Source organism: Solenopsis invicta, chromosome 6 (assembly GCF_016802725.1).
Source record: "Solenopsis invicta isolate M01_SB chromosome 6, UNIL_Sinv_3.0, whole genome shotgun sequence".
Classification (NCBI taxonomy): Eukaryota; Metazoa; Arthropoda; class Insecta; order Hymenoptera; family Formicidae; genus Solenopsis; species Solenopsis invicta.
Genome location: NC_052669.1, coordinates 24,375,951 through 24,395,409, shown reverse-complemented (window position 1 = coordinate 24,395,409; position 19,459 = coordinate 24,375,951). Strand labels below are relative to the sequence as shown.

General features: G+C 32.5%; 4 protein-coding genes across 16 annotated transcripts; 3 read left to right on the top strand and 1 right to left on the bottom strand.

Annotated features, from left to right (window-relative positions):
* The first annotated feature begins 1,834 nt into the window (after positions 1–1,834).
* Positions 1,835–10,282, top strand: LOC105200522 (PHD finger protein 14). 3 transcript variants are annotated; one of them, XM_039451005.1, is made up of 14 exons: positions 1,835–2,114; positions 3,676–3,834; positions 4,198–4,437; positions 4,517–4,728; positions 4,817–4,971; positions 5,043–5,317; positions 5,392–5,847; positions 5,926–6,217; positions 6,285–6,507; positions 6,583–6,758; positions 6,863–7,001; positions 7,087–7,340; positions 7,467–7,575; positions 9,058–10,282. In XM_039451005.1, the coding sequence occupies exons 1-14, from the start codon at positions 2,072–2,074 to the stop codon at positions 9,061–9,063; spliced, it is 2,739 nt and encodes a 912-aa protein (XP_039306939.1). In that variant the 5' UTR covers positions 1,835–2,071; the 3' UTR covers positions 9,064–10,282. The 3 variants fall into 3 exon arrangements, with proteins under 3 accessions (XP_039306939.1, XP_011166432.1, XP_011166433.1); XM_011168130.3 differs by lacking the exon at positions 9,058–10,282 and adding an exon at positions 8,154–8,347; XM_011168131.3 differs by lacking the exons at positions 1,835–2,114; positions 9,058–10,282 and adding exons at positions 3,053–3,460; positions 8,154–8,347.
* On the bottom strand, positions 8,688–11,102 carry LOC105200521 (methionyl-tRNA formyltransferase, mitochondrial). The gene is made up of 6 exons (XM_011168128.3): positions 10,583–11,102; positions 10,275–10,472; positions 10,067–10,186; positions 9,508–9,686; positions 9,130–9,318; positions 8,688–8,970 (listed from the first exon to the last, which is right to left on the bottom strand). Exons 1-6 carry the CDS (start codon positions 10,804–10,806, stop codon positions 8,789–8,791), a joined length of 1,092 nt encoding a protein of 363 aa, XP_011166430.2. The 5' UTR covers positions 10,807–11,102; the 3' UTR covers positions 8,688–8,788.
* Positions 11,103–11,580: 478 nt separating this feature from the next.
* LOC105200524 lies at positions 11,581–15,952 on the top strand. Of its 11 annotated transcripts, XM_039451018.1 has the most exons (11): positions 12,121–12,449; positions 12,525–12,595; positions 12,696–12,824; positions 13,026–13,102; positions 13,180–13,313; positions 13,491–13,593; positions 13,755–13,843; positions 14,086–14,372; positions 14,469–14,740; positions 14,850–14,969; positions 15,074–15,579. In XM_039451018.1, exons 3-11 carry the CDS (start codon positions 12,759–12,761, stop codon positions 15,516–15,518), a joined length of 1,593 nt encoding a protein of 530 aa, XP_039306952.1. In that variant the 5' UTR covers positions 12,121–12,449; positions 12,525–12,595; positions 12,696–12,758; the 3' UTR covers positions 15,519–15,579. The 11 variants fall into 11 exon arrangements, with proteins under 11 accessions (XP_039306954.1, XP_039306959.1, XP_039306955.1 ...); XM_026134371.2 differs by having other exon boundaries at positions 12,121–12,595; XM_039451017.1 differs by having other exon boundaries at positions 12,121–12,595; positions 12,693–12,824.
* A 129-nt stretch (positions 15,953–16,081) lies between these two features.
* LOC113002620 lies at positions 16,082–19,398 on the top strand. Its single transcript, XM_011168135.3, has 9 exons — positions 16,082–16,674; positions 16,815–16,891; positions 16,989–17,122; positions 17,364–17,472; positions 17,606–17,670; positions 17,880–18,163; positions 18,247–18,527; positions 18,640–18,759; positions 18,876–19,398. The coding sequence occupies exons 1-9, from the start codon at positions 16,609–16,611 to the stop codon at positions 19,324–19,326; spliced, it is 1,587 nt and encodes a 528-aa protein (XP_011166437.1). The 5' UTR covers positions 16,082–16,608; the 3' UTR covers positions 19,327–19,398.
* Positions 19,399–19,459: the final 61 nt, after the last annotated feature.

Here is a 19,459-nt window from a genome sequence, read left to right as displayed (position 1 = left end):
GGCGCATCGATGGCGTCGGTCCATTGTCGATTCGCCCCGAGTAACGCAGGCCGCGTCTGAATCTGCGGAAAATGAGAGAGCATCATCATTACTGCAATGAGACATTTTCGCTCGTAAAGAGAGCGCAAGGCATATTTCTTTCGAATTCTGCGAAGCGCGAGTACGTTGCTGTTATTGTAGTATATCGTACATGCATTTTTACCTGCTGGGGGAACTGAATTTTACACAAGCGGATATCGAGGGAAATCGGCGTTTATGATCCAAATCTCGATATCCCTCAGACTCGCTCGCTGTGCGTCTCCGATTCAACGATGAATAGAACATGTAGCGAGATACTTGGAATGCATTTTCGTGTGATTTTAATCGCGACACTCTTCTCGCGTCCCTCTTCCCGCGTTGGACGAGCGTCAGTGGCGGGACCGGCGCGGTGCGCGTCGGTATGAAGTTAGCCGCTACTCGTATCTCGATAAGTTTGCTGTAACACTTGGCGCCAATACAAAACGACATTAATATCTTGATAAAAGTTGTCATAATGAAAATGCTTTTTTATTAGGTTCACAAATACAGTATTTAATAAAAAATTTATTTGATATGTTCACATATATCGTTAGAAATATAAATACTTCTGTGTACCCGAGTATTTTAAGATAAAATCCTCAACTTTCAATTTATAAAACAATAATAAGTTAAACATAAATACATTTTGAGTGAAGTGTGTGTAATCTTGATTGTGCTGTATATTTATATAAATTTATTAAACTTTTTTAGTTATTAAACTAAAGAAGTTTTGTAAAATTGAAAGTTGAAGAATTTAATAAACATTTTTTTGTAACATCGAGTACATATACCAGCTGTGAGTCAATTCTAAAATTTTACAAGTAAATATTAAAATTAATTTATAACATATATCTATCATAGTAATTAATTCTTCTAATCCGTACACACAGAAAAATGTAAATTCTATTGCTAAGAAAACAACATTTGCTCAATTTACTTTTTTTTCTTGTAATTAATCTTTGACAAAGAATATTTTTGTGATAATTATCTTAAAATATATTTATCACAAATTTTTAAAAAATAATTATAATGAAAAAAAGAATTTATACTCTTTTGAAGAATACAAACTTGTATTGAAGAAAAGGCAGAAACAAATTGAATTTTTGTTTTAATTTAATATTTTTGATTGAAATAATAAATTACTAGAATTCAGAATATATTTTAAATAAATTGATGCTTACAATAACTTATGATAGATTTGCGGATACATGAACTTATTAAAATATTTGAAACAAATAATATTTACTTAATTCAAATATATATCTTTCTGTGTACACACAGAAGTTTATTTTAAGCGAATATTTCTTGTTTCGAGAATAAATGATAAGTGAATTTTAAGATTAATTTTAAAAAAATTTTCTTTACAAAGACAACCGTAATTTAAAAGAAGAAAACTAAAAATTGAGTAATTATTTTCCTTATCAAGAGAATGATATTTTTTTGTATACAAATTAAAAGTAAAAAGTGAAATTTTGTTAAAACAACAATCTCAACAGTTAAATGGAACTTTAAAAGGAAAGAGATCCAACTGTCTCAAAAACTCGGTACAATGTATACTCTTAGTATGTACTAAATTCATAATTCTTACGTTTTATTTTTTTTTCACAGATCAATCATGGAAATACAGAAGTTATGAAAATTTAAAGCTGCACGAAGACTCCTCGTTGTGGTCATCTCGTTGCTCGTACAAACATTTTAGCGTGAATTCTTCCATCGCGCGCGTCGACAAGTGAAAGTTGAACTTCCCGCGAAAGGACTCGTGCAAAGTGCATCATGGCGCGTCGGCGCCGCGTCGTCGGGTGTATGGACGCCGTTGCGGTCAGGATCAGTGCCGGGTGACAAAACAATTCGGTCTCCCCGCGATCGCTCGATATCGACCTGCGAACTTCGACCTGCTCTCGAGGCGGCGAATCCCCGCGGGACGCCGAACAGGCGTGAATACGTCGCCCGAGGGAGCAGCCCAGGAATCTTTCGTTTTAACCTCGTGTGCGGAATTCGTGCAACGAACGAGGAAATGTCGCAGGACGACGACGTTGGATTCCTGTACAAAACGATGAGTAAGTTATCTCTGGTGTGCTCCGCGAGTAATTTTCGCGCTTGTGTCCCGTAGACACGAAGGGAAACCATGTATCACCACGCTCTGGCCTGCGAAGAACAATTGAGACGTTGACGACGATGGAGTACAAAATAGCTCGCGTGCTCGGAATCCCTGCGTACTCTTCTTCTTGCGACTTCCTCGGCATTCTCAAAAACCGGAGGTAGCGACGATTGCTTCGTTTTTCGGCCCGTCGATCTGCTGGAACAGAGAGTGTGACGTTAATCTAGGATAATGAGAAAACTTGCAGCACGTTCAGCCACTTGTATAAGACAAATACGTAAATTGCAGTGATTAAATACCAGTAGGGTTATTCATACAATGTCTTATAAGCTAACAAGTGACATACAATTACTTGTGAATAATATGAATTAATCCTAAAGTGCCACTGCACCTGGGGGATTTTTCACTCAGGTGCTAATTCATGTGAGCAGCTTTAGTTATTAAAAGTTTCATAGTTTAAAATGATATTTATTAAGATTTTTTGATACTAAAATAGGGTTAGTTCAATTATTTCATCACCTTGTAACCTGTAAGGTAAAAAAGTTTTTTTTTAATTCTTAATTATATGAGTGAATTTTTACATCAGAAAAATACAAGTAGCATTCTAGAGTTAATTAAAGATTTTTTTATATTAGCTTGTCACATATTTCTGTCACATTTAAACACTTGTACATATCTTTAATTTTTTTCCCATCTTTAATGATGTTACAACTATTGTAGAATTATCGCTCAAATTATTAAACAAACATAAATAATGTTAGTCATATTATTTGATGAATGCATGTACTAAATGCATTGCAGCAGATTACATATCCTGCAAGTATATTAATATCCATTATATTTCTACCACAGTGCTGTGGGTGACGTGCGCGCGCGCGCGCGCGCGCTTGCCTGTCTGCGTGTGTTTGTTTATTCGTTAGTTGTGTTATTGCAATCGATGCATTATTAAATCTATGTCAGCATTACGATAATAACAACATGGTTTACCCTTTGTGCATGCATGATAATAACCATAATAACTACTTTATTATTATGGCAACCTCATTTGCTGACACGTAAAATTAACCTAACGTATTATCGGCATTGCAACGCGCGCGCGTACAGTGCGTATGATGCGTATGCAGCGTATTGTGCTCTGTGCGAGTGGCGTGCTTACGACGAGAGAAACTCTGAAAATGTAGTGACGTTAATGCGTTAGAATATTTGATGAAAACTATATCGAGAAAGACAAGTCGGGCTACGAGAAAGTACTTTGATTTTGATTAGAAGCTTCCCCAGATATTAGAAGCATCATGACTAGCACATGTATGTTCAGGCAAATTAAGCAAGCATAACCTAAAACTGCTTGTATATATTTTCATAGAAATTTCAAGTTATTGTAATTTTCTTGTGCGTTACTAATAATTAAATATTTCTACATATTGTTTTTATGTGAATTGGCAACATTTATAAAAGTTCTCTTGTAATAAAATATATTTAGATATTGTATCCAGGAAAAATCAATTAATTGCTCTTTACAGTTGAAAGGGACCCTAAGAAGAGAAGGGTAAAGCCGGTTGAATCGGCGCAGCAGTCTTTGCTCGACTTCGATCTTGGTGAGAGCTCAGATGACAGTGATTTTAGGATTGAGGATCATTGCGAAGAGTCAGACGACGATTCTGTGGACTCTAATGGGAAAGGTAAGCTAATATTAAAAGAAAGTAATGTAAAAAGGCATCGCAGAAACAAATTATAATATATACTGCAATATATTAGAAACATGTGAATTATTCGATTCAGATTTGAATATTTATGAAGTATTGAAAAACATTACAAATCTAAGAAATTCAAATACAAATAGACATATATTGATAATTTTATAAAATTATATTTAGAATAACTATATTGTGTAAACAATATTATTTTCCTTAGAATATAAAAATATTTTATTATGATATAATTATGTTGTTAATTAAAAAATACTGTTTCAACAATTTCATTTGATTTCATTTGATTCATAATGATAGATAGGCTTTGTTGTTTAATATTTTTTGTTATTGAAGAGGAAGATGCATCTGAAGATTCTGACGATTCGTTGGGAGATCCATTATTAAGAGGAAAAGATGGTACTAATTTAACTGTGGGAGATGTGATTGAACAAGCTCGTCAGCAAGCTCTAAAAGGTGCTCCTCTCGATGATAAACTAAGTAAAGTCCTAATTTGCTGTGGCTGCTTAGGAGATAGGAGTGACGATATAAACGAGATTGTTGAATGCGATGGTTGTGGAGTCAGCGTTCACGAAGGTATATTAATTAAAAATATTAATACACTTATTTAAAAAACTTTTTTATACATGTTTTTTACAAGCAAAAATTATTTTAGGTTGTTATGGAGTATCTGATGTGGAAAGTTTTTCCAGCACCGATTCCTTGTGCCAATCAGCGCCGTGGTTTTGTGAAGCTTGTAGCGCAGGAATCGAAAATCCATCATGTGAGCTCTGTCCTAACAAAGGTGGAATTTTTAAAGAAACAGATGTCGGAAAGTGGGTTCATTTAGTATGTGCCCTTTATGTGCCTGGTGTTGCTTTCGGTGAAGTAAGTGAATATCTTACTGTGTAATTGTGTTTTATATAGTTTTGCCTATTTATAATTTATACATTAATTTAATATGTATATATTTTAGGTTGATCGTTTATCGAGCGTAACATTATTCGAAATGGCATACAGCAAGTGGGGTGCAAAAACATGTTCTTTATGTGAGGATTCGTGTTACGCACGTACAGGTGTATGCATCGAATGCGATGCCGGAATGTGTCATACATATTTTCACGTGACTTGGTAATATTTTTGTCTAAATATTTGTCAAAATTCATGCTACAAATATAAAAAGCGAGACATTATTTTTACAGTGCGCAAAGAGAAGGTTTACTGTCTGAAGCACACAGTGAAGAAGTCGATCAAGCTGATCCATTCTATGCACATTGCAAATTGCACTCCGATAAATCTCTCGTTCGTAGACGTAGACGTAATTGGCTGGCTTTACAAATGCGCGCACAGTATCGGCAGCAGATGTTGAAGCAACCGAATCATTTAGATTCGGACGAGCAACGTAGGATTCAAAGAAAATTGGCCAAACACAGACACAAGTATTTAGCTCACAAGTCGTCGCGTCCACCACCATGGGGTAAGCTGATATTTTCTTTCGAATTTATTCTTAAGTACATTTTTAAGTATATTCTAAATATAAGTTAATTGTAGTACCTACGCAAAAAATGCCACGTTTATTAACTACATCTGCTTCCGCTTGCCGACAATTGGCAAAAAAGGCTGAATTAATGGGCGTAGATACAGCTGCACTGGAAGCACAAGAGTCTCAGTTAGTGGCATTGGTCGATGTTAGGAAAAAATGGCATATCGCTCCCGCTTTCAGTGTAGAATTTATTGGTTATTATTTGGATCGTAATTTACGCGTGACGTCAATGAAGAGACGGCTGCAAGAACTTCTCGACATCAACTCGCAGTTATTGAACGAACAACAGAGACTAGACAAAAAATATGATGAGGTGATGAAGGATAATGAGGAACAGATTAGAGTGAATGTGACGCTGAAAGAAAAGATCGAGTTGTATCATCAAGTACTTAAAAGTGCCGGTTTCGTGAAGCCTCTGCCATCAATCACCGATTTGGTGAAACCAAGAATAGCACCCACGCTTGGTAAGTTATAATACTGAAATCTTTAATAAATCTATTAATAAATTTAAACTAAATTAATACATGAAAAATTTTCTACAGGTACAGGATTAGGCGTGCCTACGGCTGCTGCCTTGAAAATGGGTGTTGGATTTCCGCTCCTCGTAGGTAAAGGTGCCGAAGGTATACGCGAAGGTAGAGTGTTGAGCAGTCAAGCGCAAGAACAAAATCACAAAAGCGAGCTGACAACTTTGCGACATCAATGCGGCATTTGTAGACGATCGACTAATCAACATCTTCTTGCTAAATGCGACACGTGCCATTTGCACTATCACCTATCTTGTTTGAGTCCGCCTTTGACGCGGATGCCTAAGAAAACAAGACAGATGGGATGGTATGTATAAAAACATTAATTTTAAACATTTCAATTATTTTATTAAATTGTCTAATATAATTTGTAGGCAATGTTCCGAATGCGATAAGGAATCCTCGGGATCAGAAGTGGAACGTGTGGATACTTCAGCACCACGCAAACTGAGGCATTGTAAGGATGAGGCTAACTCGACACCTACACCGCTGCAGGAAGTGCAAGCAACTATCATACCAAGCACGCCTACTACATCCAAAAATTCTACCAGTAATGTATCGAACGTTACTCCTGACACACATACAACAACACCAAAGGTATTTATTTTATAAATAAATAAATGTGAAGATTTAGCTTGACGTTTATATGCATAAGCGAATATATTATTACAGCTAACTATTAAACCAATGGGACCTCAACCGTCATCCGTAGAACTTACACAAGAATCGGTGTACAATCAGCAATCTGTTAATAATATCACCATAAGAGAAGGATCACCAGAATATATGGTAGCTTCAGCGGATGGAACGGAAGTGGTTTCTCAAAGAAGTGGAAAAAAAAGAAGAAGGTATGTATGTGAAATAGTCTGAAGAAATAATTTATACACGTACATATATCATATTTGTAAAAATCAATAGTATTTAGTATATAAATACTTCATATTTTTTTTAGGGAAAAGCATAAAAGATATTCCCCGGATCCGATAACTGGGATCAAACAGAGAAAAAGAAAGCATAAAAGAAAAAGTTTAGATATAGAGAATCCAGAAGTTCAAAGCCATCCAGAGATTCACAGAAGGATCACAATAAAAGTATTTGTTATTTTTCTACTATATCATTAGATTGATGTAAAATATGTATATTTGAATGTTGATAACGTTAATTACTTAAATACAGATAAAGCCGATTCGTCGACCGGAAGGACACACAGACTCGGAATCAAGCCCGCAAATGTTCGTAGCATCATCAAGCACTGAAATTACATTGCCACCGCCACCTGTACCACCTCCGGCTACAAATGTGCCTCCCGTGAATGTATCCGTGAATAGCAGTAGTCGACTGTCGACGGGAACGAAGAGAGGGAAAGATACGGACCTTATGACGCAGTGTAATGTCTGTGATACTTCCGGCACCAATCAAAATCTCGTTATGTTAGTATTACGAATTACAATTAATGATAATTAGAATCTTGAAACTATAGGCACTCCATAATTCTGTAATTAAAAGACGTTATAATTAATTCTACATTACGCATTTATGAACTATATCTGTTCTAGGTGCGACGAATGTAAGAAATGCTATCACTTTACGTGCTTAGATCCTCCAGTGAAAAAATCTCCAAAAAGGAGAGGCTATTCGTGGCACTGTGCCGACTGCGATCCTAGTGTAAGTTCATAAATTTTTACTGTTCATAAACATCAATATTTTTAAATGCCAGATTGACGTACTTTCTATTTCGTTTGTATACACATACATAGACATTTTTAATAGTGGTATAATATAAAAGAAACTATTTTTTTATAGTAATTTTTTGTCTTTCTATTCAGCATACAATACTTAATAGAACGAATAGTAAATCACATACATCGACAACTAATAGAGACAATAAACTAAATCTCTGACAAAATATAAAGTACTTTAATCTGAAATGTACATGATTAAATTGATTGAGCTGGTTTCACGAGGTGAATCAAACAGAAAGGACAAATACGTCGTCTTATGAGAATGCAAAAATTAATATTCCAGGGGAATAAGGACAGAGAATTTTTTGTCTAATGCAAATTAAATTATTATATTTATTATTATTTTATGATGTGCAGCAAACTAGAATAATGTCTTGAAGTATTCTGAACTCCATTTTGTGTCTTCCGCTTAATATTGTCAATGTGGATATATACCATTGGCACATTAAACATAATAAAAGAAAGAGATTTTTATAGATAAAAATATTTCTTTCATTTCAGGCCTCTGAAACTGAGACTTAATATCAACAATTTTCTATCTGCAGCTCCAATTCTACGTTTATAAATAAGGCATTCAGTGTTATTCTGTTTTTTTGTAAAGTACGAAAACATAGAAGAGAAAAAAACTTTGCTGTATAATTTAAAGAAAAAAAAACGAATTCTATGAAAATCTACTAATTTCACTTAAAAAAAAACTGATTTATTTGAATTTTAGCACATGGTTCGCGCTACTTATTTCTTACTTATTTCTTTTACTAATTTTTTCATAATGCTTTGTAGTTTTATACAGCAATTCTACAAAAAAATATTAAATAAATTATATAACAAGGAATAAATGGAATATACAAAAGAATATTTTCGCATGAGACAAATATGATATTTTAAATGCAAAATTACAAAATCAAAAAGGGATTCATTGTATTCAATATTTCAAGAGACATTGACATATAACACTAACAGTAACTTTTTATTCTCACAATAGTCACTGCGTTAATATTACATTTTGTACATTCTAAATTAAGTTTTACTATTAAGTAGTATAAATAAAAATTTAATGTTTATTATCTGTTTCCGAATGAAATTGTCATAGGTTTACAAAAGAACAACAGCGTTGGAGTCAGAAGCAGCGCTGTAAATTATGTAACATTATTCTGAAACAATATCCAACCTTTCTTTCTGCCCCGTATAAATCCATTTCTAAAGTCCAGCGCAGTCATAACTATGTGACCCTTCACAATTACTTTCTTTACCGAGATCCAACTTGGCCCTTTACATGTTACAACTAATACACTGCTTTTCCGATCAAATCTCGCGAAACCTGGAAGAGGCTTTTCACATTAATCACGCACATTTTATCTTCATATATGCAATAATTACATTTTCAGATAATTAATTTTCTTCCTAGGAATAAACTGTTTTCAATCCTTGGTACTAACTTAGTATCGCAGCGAATCACACAGGAATAATGATTAATTACCTGGTACATCCGCATCTCTTCCATCTCCCGGTTTCGACGTCTGCCGGACATCCAACAATTTTATAGTCATACCATCCAACTTGGTTTTTAACGGGTACAATCCTACAAGAGCACGTTGCAGATCGTAAACATTCTTCGCCGTCATCTCATCCCATTTCACTAAAGAGATCTTTGATGTAATTTTAGGTGCTACAAAGTATAATCATCAAGAAAAAAATTAATGAATAATTTGAATAGTTGAAACATTGATGTATCTTGGCTGTGTTTCGATATATATCAGTACTGAAAATCTATAGTATATGTTATCTATGTTATAAATTTTTAGTACTGGTAGTGTATTGGAATGGAGCTTCTGTTACTTAGCAAAAAAAACATTACCATATGTTATGCCTGATTTTTCCTGAGATTTCGAGGAAGATAATACTTGTGGCAATTTTCCTATCACATCAATCAAAACATTCGCACCCAGCTTTGCTAATTTCATATCCAATTCTGGTCGAGTTTCATCTGCATGAATATCAACCTTTTCCTGTGTTACTATGTCTCCAGTATCAAACCTGCAGTAATATAGAGAGTTATTGAAGAATTGTTTGTCGATTTAAATGGTGCAGTCCAGATAATATTAAGATTGGTTTGTTCGCGTTGCTTGAAAAATTTTTGCATTTATGAAATAAATATATATTCAGGCGTTGGAGGGAGAGAGAGAGAGAAAGGAAAAATGTTGAGTACAAGCAACATGAACAGACTATAATATCCTTCAACTGATAAAAATGACTCTTGACATTCATTTATCAAAGAGTTGAAGAGAGAAATGTAAAATATGTATAATATATTTGATAAAATCTTGTGTTAGAAAGAAATCTTTATATTGTATACTCTGGCACTTCATCTATCAGCTGAAACATATTTTTTATAAACATTTTTTAAAAAGCTTTACTTTTCTGCCACTTTTATGACTGTAATTCCTGTCTGCGTGTCTCCTTTAATTAAGGAATAAATTGTTGGAGCTGCTCCTCTCCATCGTGGCAATATACTACCATGAATATTTAACATACCACTGTGACAGAAGATAGATACATTATTCATGTATTATAACAATCTATGTTTATAGACTGGACATGTTAGAGATAAATAAAATGACTTACAGTGGAAATGAATTTATAACATTTATTGGTATAAGATGGCCAAAGGCGACAACTATTCCAATGTGAAAACCCTTTGGATCGTTTACAAGAGGCCATTCATAAACAATAATTCCTTTCTTTTCCGCATACTTCACAACAACGTTCTTTTCCTTTTTGCATACAGATACAACTTCCAACCTGCAAAGTCTCTTTGCTTTGCTGCAGAGAAAATATATATTTAATTTTACATTTATATACTTGTACGCTACATAGTATTTAATTACGTAAGCAAAATTTACAAATAAACTATCGATAAAGCTGGTACTAACTACTCGTTATATAAGCTTTGTAAGCTCTCCAGAGAAAATTCATTTGTGCCGAAAAACAATACACTCCAGGGACCATTGGTAGGAGATGAGTGTGATTGTCTCTTTCGAATATGATGTGCACAGTATGAGAAGGTTATCTCGCGTGATTTATCATTTCTCTTAAATGTCGTGTGTAAACGCAAACATATTCTCATTACACGTGTTATAAATGTAACGTTCAACATGTCGTAATCTCACGAGGATGAATTCATCAACAGAAACCGCGAAGTAAAGCATGTAAAAACGATTCGCATATCCATCACGCGTTTTATAAGCATGTACATGTGTATTACATGCCACGTGCTATCTGGGGCTACCGGACAAGCGAATACAGCACCGGCATGCGGTATACGCATACATGTAACATTCCTATTATTACATATATCAATTACGAACTGGTAAAAAACATCACGGTGCAGACGATCATCTCTCACTTTCACAAATCGTGTCTTGGAGCCATTTCAAGTGCATTGCGCAGAAGCGAGAAGTTGATTTTTTATCTCACAATCGGGATGAAGCGCGAATATTGAATCTTGAGGGGGGTCAATAAATTGAATCACTGTTCGCCGCTGATTGCTTCGTCCAGCTCGTCTCGGTCGCAACTGTCGAACATTCTAGACCCAAGATTCTCCTCACGACGGTTCGTCTTGATTCACACTTTGTACGAACGCACGACCCTTCGTTTTCAGCATTCCCGGTATTCACGTGTGTCGAAAACTCGAGATATGAGGTAACAGAGAAGATGCGAAACACAATTGAACGCGACTCGACTTCGCATCATGTATCGTATCCGACACGACGGATGCTGGCACGAACGCCCGACATTTCACTTCATTTTCGACACTCTCTAAATACTCACTCGCGTCATAAACTCGTACGGAACGACAAGATGCAAGTTGAAATGCGCCGCGACCGTCGCAACCCTCCGCCGTGCTCCCTAACCGACCGACTGCTGCTACTGCGTAGCGGCGACAGCGGTGTAACACGTGATCACGTGATCACGTGACTGGCACGTACCGCGTCTGCGCAGTGCGCCGCTACGCAGTGCCGGCAACAGCGGTCAGTCGGAAGGTTAGGTAGGATGGTATGGCGTCGCTAGGCGTCGCGGCGTATTTCAACTTGCATCTTCGTCATCCCGTACGAGTTTATGACGCAAGTGAGTGTTTCAATAGTGTCGCGGAGTGTCGAAAATGAAGTGAAGTGTCGGGCGTTCGTGCCAGCATCCGTCGTGTCGAATACGATGATTGGTGCGAAGTCGTGTCGCGTTCAATCGTGTTTCGCATTTTCTCCATTGCCTCGTATCTCGAGTTTTCGACGCACGTGAGTACCGGGAATGCTGAAAACGAAGAGTCGCGCGTTCGTGCCAAGTGTGAATCGAGATGAATCGTCGTGAGGAGGATCTTGGGTCTCGAATGTTCTACAGCGGACAGCTGCGGCCAAGATGAAGCTAGACGGAGTGACCAGTGAGCATCGGCGAACTGTGAGTCAATTTGTACTTATATGTACTGTTTATTCGCCCCTACAATTAGATATTCGCCTCGTCCCCATTGCATTCGCGTAAAATATCATCTGTACGGTGCGACAGGACGAAACTTATCAATCAATCGAGCAAAAACGGTTAGATTAGGGACGATTTAAAGTTGATTTCGTGTACGCGCGCTCGGCATTTGTTTCGCCAGGTATACCAACAGTCGTGGGCAAGATATTTTTCTATCTACGTTGGCATCGTAGTGCTGTAGAGATGGCGTCTTCAAAAATCGTATCAGCTAAAATCGCGTGGCTACTCTCAGGCTTCTCCTTCTCTACGGTATTACATATATGATGCACGGTACTTTATTTTTAAATAAATAATTTTTATAAACGCAGCGAAAAGAGTGTGTACAAAAATTACTCCTTCGTTTAGACTTAGAAAATGCGGACGTTCTGATGCTGCAAAGTCACGTCTAAACATTTATGTGATTTATTTTCACGGAAGTATGCCCATTTCTTAGATTTTAATATTATATTCGTTAGCAAAACATTAAAGACCTTGTGAATTTATTCTGTGAATTTGTCTCGTGAATTTTCCAAGCAGATCTATCGATCGAATTCAACTTAAATTTCTTTACACGAATATCATTCAGTCAGATTAGCAATCATGAAACGAATAGAAGTTTTAAATAAATATTATAGTAAATTGGATTATAATAAAAGCAATAAAAAAGTGAGTATTGATATGTACGAAATATAAAAATGCATACAGTCTTGCGGATATATTCCATCAGCAGATGTTTTTTAAATATTTAACAAAACATTGTCTGCTGATTAAGAAGTTATGAAATATAATACTAATATTGGAAAGATCCGTTTCTCTGTGTATAACACTGTAATACTGTTTTTTGTGAATTTTGATGTTTATTTTTAGAAGGTATCGACTATAATATCTTCTCTATCTTTGCTGACAGCAAATTCTAATTTAATAAACGCTTCTACAAAAAAGAAGTAAATATAGACATAAATTTAAAATAGAATAATAACAAACTTGAAAGTTGCTTAAATCTTTGTTGTTTTTATTTTAGATTGAACTTCCTAGCAGATATAATAAATGATCACTTCTTGACTTTTGCATCCATTGGTAGACACATTGATGTAATTCATACTATTTTAGACTATATAATTAATTTTGCTAATGGTATTCATAATAAAGCCATAGGTAATATTATTTTCAGTAATGTTATTGTATTTGTAAGTTGAGTTGTAAAGATATATAGATGTTGTGTTATTTGTATCTTTGTTTTTTTTATGAATAACAATAATAGATAATAATGAACACATTAAATTAGGTTATTTATAAAAGTTTTGTATCTTATACTTTTATTTTATTTTCTAGCTAGCACATACGACAAAAACATGTTATTCCACACTCTAGTCATTACACTCTTTACTATATGTAAAGATGCAGATATGCGATTTCTTATGGGATCTTATTTAATGTAACTGTATAAAATGATTTTTATTTATTAATACATTTATTTTCTATATAATTATTAATTGTTACATAAAAGTTAAAATATATTAATTAAACAGAGAATTTTTACATTAATACTTTACAAACTTTTTGTAACATTAGACATATACTTTTTCTGTACTTTAGACCAAAAAAACCACACCAAACTTTTAATATGTATTTAGAATATATTCTTGAGATGAGTGCACTATACGATCATTGCATCCAAATGCAAGGTAATAAACATATTTTTTATACAGGCGTTTTTTAATTAAAGACAGTTGACAAAATATAACATAGAATTATTTCATCCTTGTTTGTTGTTTGTCAATGTTAAACAATAATGAAATAATTCACTGTTTTATGCAGGTGTTATTACTCAAAAATGATCAGTTTAATGTATATTACTTATGAAAATATTTTTACTTTATTAAGATTATTCATACAAAATATACTCATACCAAACATATTTATACAGATGGTGAAATGATAATTCTGGAGGATTCAGACTTGTATGCAGTTGTTAATTGTTTAAGAATAACATCTGATTATAAATTACGTAAAATATGGGTGCAAGAACAAGTGAAAGAGAAATTTTTATGGCTGATAAAGAGATATTATCATTCAATTACAAATATACCCATTGATACATTTTATTCATTGAAAGATGTTCAACTCAATATATGTCAAAGTCCTTCAATGAAAATATTATCCATATGGTCAGAAAATATTGTAGCTGTGAAGAATTTGGCATTATTTTTTAATGTATATTGTTTTAATCATATGACACTTAATTTATTATCAAGAATGTTTTAAGTTTTATTAAAATGATTTTTCTGTTTCTGTTTGTTAATCATTCAGATGCATATGACATTCATAAATACATATATGGATTTTTTTGGTGGTATCGTGATTTGGCCTCCTACAGATTGTGACTTTACACGCATACTCTTTTCTATTCGCAACAATAAATTTCCTGATGTAACACACAGTGTAAATGTGATACATTTATCACGTACTGTTGAAAAAAACGCTACTTCGATTTATAATTTGTTTTATGACGGTACGTGGCAAAAACCTACAAAGCACAAGTATTGGAAGTATAATGGCAGTCTATGGGCAAATGCAACAAAGTATGAACAGATACATTTTCTTAGTTTTATTAATTGCAATAATTTTTGAATAAGAAATTTAACTAAACATACATTAAACTTTTAATCAATTAATATATTGTTATTATAGTGATGATATTTTAAGATGTTACGAGTCAGCTAAGAAAGGATTCGAAACTTGGAGCATTAAATCTATTAAAACTAGAATACAAATATTATCTAAGTTTGTGTCTATATTAAAAGATAATGGGTATACGAAATTATAAAAAATTTCTTACATGTTTCTAGATAATATCTTATCTATATTTTTGTTTATTCTGGAAAACTTTGTAGCCATTCTTTTTTTCTTTTTAGCAAACTTGGATTGGCAGCTGTAGTAGACAGATGCTTGAAATGCCCATATCTCTATGAAAGTATAACGGGATTTCGCAATACAAAGATAGAAGTAATACATACCCGTATACCAATAGGTGTCACCATTCTTAGGGAAGAAAATGAAAACGTTTTCTTTTTTCGATTAATACAAACTTTAATTGCTGGCAACTCTGTCATTGTGATGTTTAGTCCAAATTTTTATAATCTGATACCACATTATGATACATTTTCAATATGTGGAGTACCTCCAGGTGTTATAAATTTGTTGTCACATGAAGATGCAAATATGCTGGAAATGAGATTATGCTCAGGCGCATATACAGACTATGCCAAAAAATATTTCTTGAAATGCAACTCAATAGAAACATATATTTTACAATATAAACAGCTTACTATACCAAAACAAATTGTACTTCAAGTGTAATTTTAATGTTATTAAAAAATGTATGATAAATTAATTAAAATAAAATTGATGGTTACATAAATTTATTATATCTTATAGATAAAGGTTATAAAAATTCATGCAGATTATACTTTAATCAATGTATTTTTATTTGTATATATACACACATACGTTCAAAAAAAAATTGTAAAATTTAATAGTGATTGATATTATTATAAAAATACTTAATAATATTATTTGCAGACTGTTGATATTTTTTAAATAACATTAACATTTTCTGTCAATTTTCAGCAATTAAAAAATAAAATGCATTATTATGTACTTTGCCTCTTTCATATGCTTTATTTGTACAAATAAGATGTAGTAATATATGAAAGTGCTTATGTAGCTTAATTAATTATAGATGAATAATATGTAAATAAATAAATGCATACATTAATCTTTTTTTATACATATATCTGTTTTCGACTTTATTTTGAATCTGTATACAACAAATTAGTCATTATTAATAATTACATGAATCAGCATTATTTTATATAAATACTTTTCTAATATTTCTCATGTATTCGAATATAATTACTATTTTGACTTTATATAAAGGTGTTATAAAATAATTTTAAAGTATGGTAGCAACATGTCTAGCCAATCGGAACTATTCTTTCAAAAAATTCGATCAATAACATGCCGCGCACCGGACTTCTTTACTTTTAAATTGTGCTGTTTGTACTTTTGATAATTTCAAAGCTGACGAAGAAAGTAGAGATTTATTTCTTAACAAACGTTTTATTTTACAAATAATGAAGATCCGAAACATAGTGGTAAAAGGAGCATGTACGAAAATTATTTCTTTTTTTAGAGAATACGGCCATTTTGATGCTGTGAAAGTTTACATGAGAATGTAAATAATACTTGATTTGTTCTCACTAAAAGTATGTCTAGAGGGCTAGAAGATATACCTTCTTAGACCTCAGTTATATTTGTCAGCAAAATATCAAAGATCTTGTCATTCTATGAATTTGTCTCGTGAAGTTTCCACTTATACAGGGCTAACGATCCAGTGCAACTTTAGTTGTTTCTTTGTACGAACATTATTCAGTCGAATTTAATAATCATGAAACGAATAAAAATTTTAAATGAATATTATACGAATCTAGATTATAATAAAAGCTACAGAGAAGTGAGTACTAATATGTTGTGCATTAAAGAATAAAATTGTGGATATAAGTTGATTTCACAATTTTATATTAATATTGAAAAGTGTTTTGAGTCTTTTTTTTATATTTAATTTGTAACACTGTTTCTTGTACATGTTTTCAGAAAGCATTAAAAGAAATACGCAATCTATCTCAGACTTTAATCGCAGAATTTAATCAAAATATTAATTTCTCAAAGAGGTAAATAAAATTTAAGATGAAATCATTTTAAGATGAAATAATATGGAGGTTGTTTTTATCTTCATTATTTTTATTGTCGTTTTTTTTGTATTTATAGATTTCAAATATTGGTAAACAAAATACATGAGAATTTCTTTCTTTTTGCATCCGTTTGCAAACACATAGATGTAATCCAAACTATTTTAGAATATATGACCATTTACATTATGAGATTTCAGCGTAACATCACAGGTAATATATTATTCTTACAATTAGAATTGTAGTATATTGATATTATATTATTTGCACCTTTGCTTTGTTTTTCTTATAAGTAATTATATTAGACAGCAAAAAAGATTTAAGTTGGTTATTTATAAAACTTACTTCAGGTAGCAAGCTGACGTTATTTGTCATTTTAACGTTATAAAATAACGAAAAATAATGTCAGTGTGCTATCTGGATTATAGCTTCTACTTTCATTTTTGTTCTCTAGTTGAAATGAGCCAGTTGATTGAGCGAGAAAGTGGATTCTACATTCTATTGGCTACACTCTTCTCTATGTGTAGAGAACCTGCAATACGATCATTTTTTTATTCTATCTTGTAACTACATACATATGTATAAAAAAAATTGACTAATTAATATAATTATTCTCATAATTATTAATTAAGCAATTTTTACATTGAATTAATATTTTATAAACTTCTTGTAACTTGTATTTTTTCTGTACTTTAGGCAAGATAATCCAAAGGAGGCTAAAAATGTACGTGAAAAAGTGGAATCTCATATAACATTATTAGGTAAAATAATATTTGTTTCTGCAGTCGTCTCCCAGTAAAAGAAAAAGATAATGACATAACATAACATAGTAACATTGTTGTCAGTGTTAAACAAAGATTGAATTGATTCATTATGTTACACTATGTCATTTATGTTTCTTGCTGAAAAACGTCTATTGTAATATCATATTTATAAAAATGTGTTTTTAAGAAATATAATACTTATACAGATGGTGAAATGATAATTCTGGAGGATTCAGACTTATGTGCAGTTGTTAAATGTTTGATAATAACAATCAATCTTAATTTATATAAAATATGGGTACAAAAACGAGTGAAAGTGAAATTTTTATGGCTGACAAAGAAGTATCATTTAGAAATAGGTATACCTATTTATACCTTTCAATCATTGAAAGATCTTCAGCCCTATGTATATCCAAAGTATACTACGAAGATAATATCTATATGGTCGGAAGATATTGTTGCTGTGAAAAATTTTGCATTATCTTTAAATGTATATTATATAAATTATATGACACAATGTACTGTCGAGAATTATCTTTATTAAGATGATCTTTCTGTTTCTTAATTATTCAGAGTCACATAATATTCATAAATACATATATGGATTTTCGTGATGGTATCATGTTCTTACCTTCGGAAATAATAAGCCACTCTAAACATGAAACATACTTGTCTAGTATTCGTAAAGAAAAGGTACATGATGTAGAACCAAGTATATATGAGTTCCGTTTGTCACATACAGCTGAAAAGAATGCTGGTACAATTTACAATCTATTTTATAATGGTACATGGCAAAAACCTAAAAAGCGCATGTATTGGGAGTATAATGGCAGTCTATGGGCAAATGCATCAAAGTACGAACAGATATGTTTTCTTATATAATTTTATTACAATAATTCTCGAATTAAAAAAAATTTAATTAAACATGTATTAAACTTTTAATTAATTAATGTATTGTTATTATAGTGACGATATTCTAAGATGTTATGAGTCAGCCGAGAAAGGATTCGAAACTTGGAGTACTAAACCTATTAAAATTAGAACACAAATATTATCAAAGTTTGTGTCCACATTAAAAGATAATGGGTATATTAAGTTATTAAATTTTTCTAAGCGTTTTTACATGGATAATATCTTTCCTACATTTGTTTATTCTTGATAATTTTTTTAGTATAATGGTTTTTTTGTTTTTTTCTTTGTAGCAAAATTGGATTGGCAGCTATAATAGAGAGATTGTTAAAATGCCCTTATCTTTATGAAAGTATACAGGGATTTCGTAATACAAAGATAGAAGTAATAAATACTCGTATTCCATTAGGTGTCATCATTCTTAGAGAGAAAAATGAAAATGTTTTCTTTTTACGATTAATACAAACTTTAATTGCTGGCAATTCTGTCATTGTGATGAGTTATGACCCAAATTTTTATAATTTTGCACCATATTGTGATATGTTTTCAACATGTGGAATACCTCCAGGTGTCATAAATTTGTTGTCACATGAAAACACACATTTTCTGGAATTTAGATTATGCGTAGACAAATATGTATACTATGCCAATAAGTATTTTTTGAAATGTTTCTCACTGGAATCGTATATTTTACAATATAAACTGCTTACTGTACCAAAGCAAATTATATTGCATCTTGTATAACTTTTACAATATTCGGCATGTAATGTTTGTATTTAATGTATGCATACAATTATAAACATATTGATACATTTATGTCAATTATTCAATTTCTTTCTCTCTCTCTCTCTCTCTCTCTCTCTCTCTCTCTCTCTCT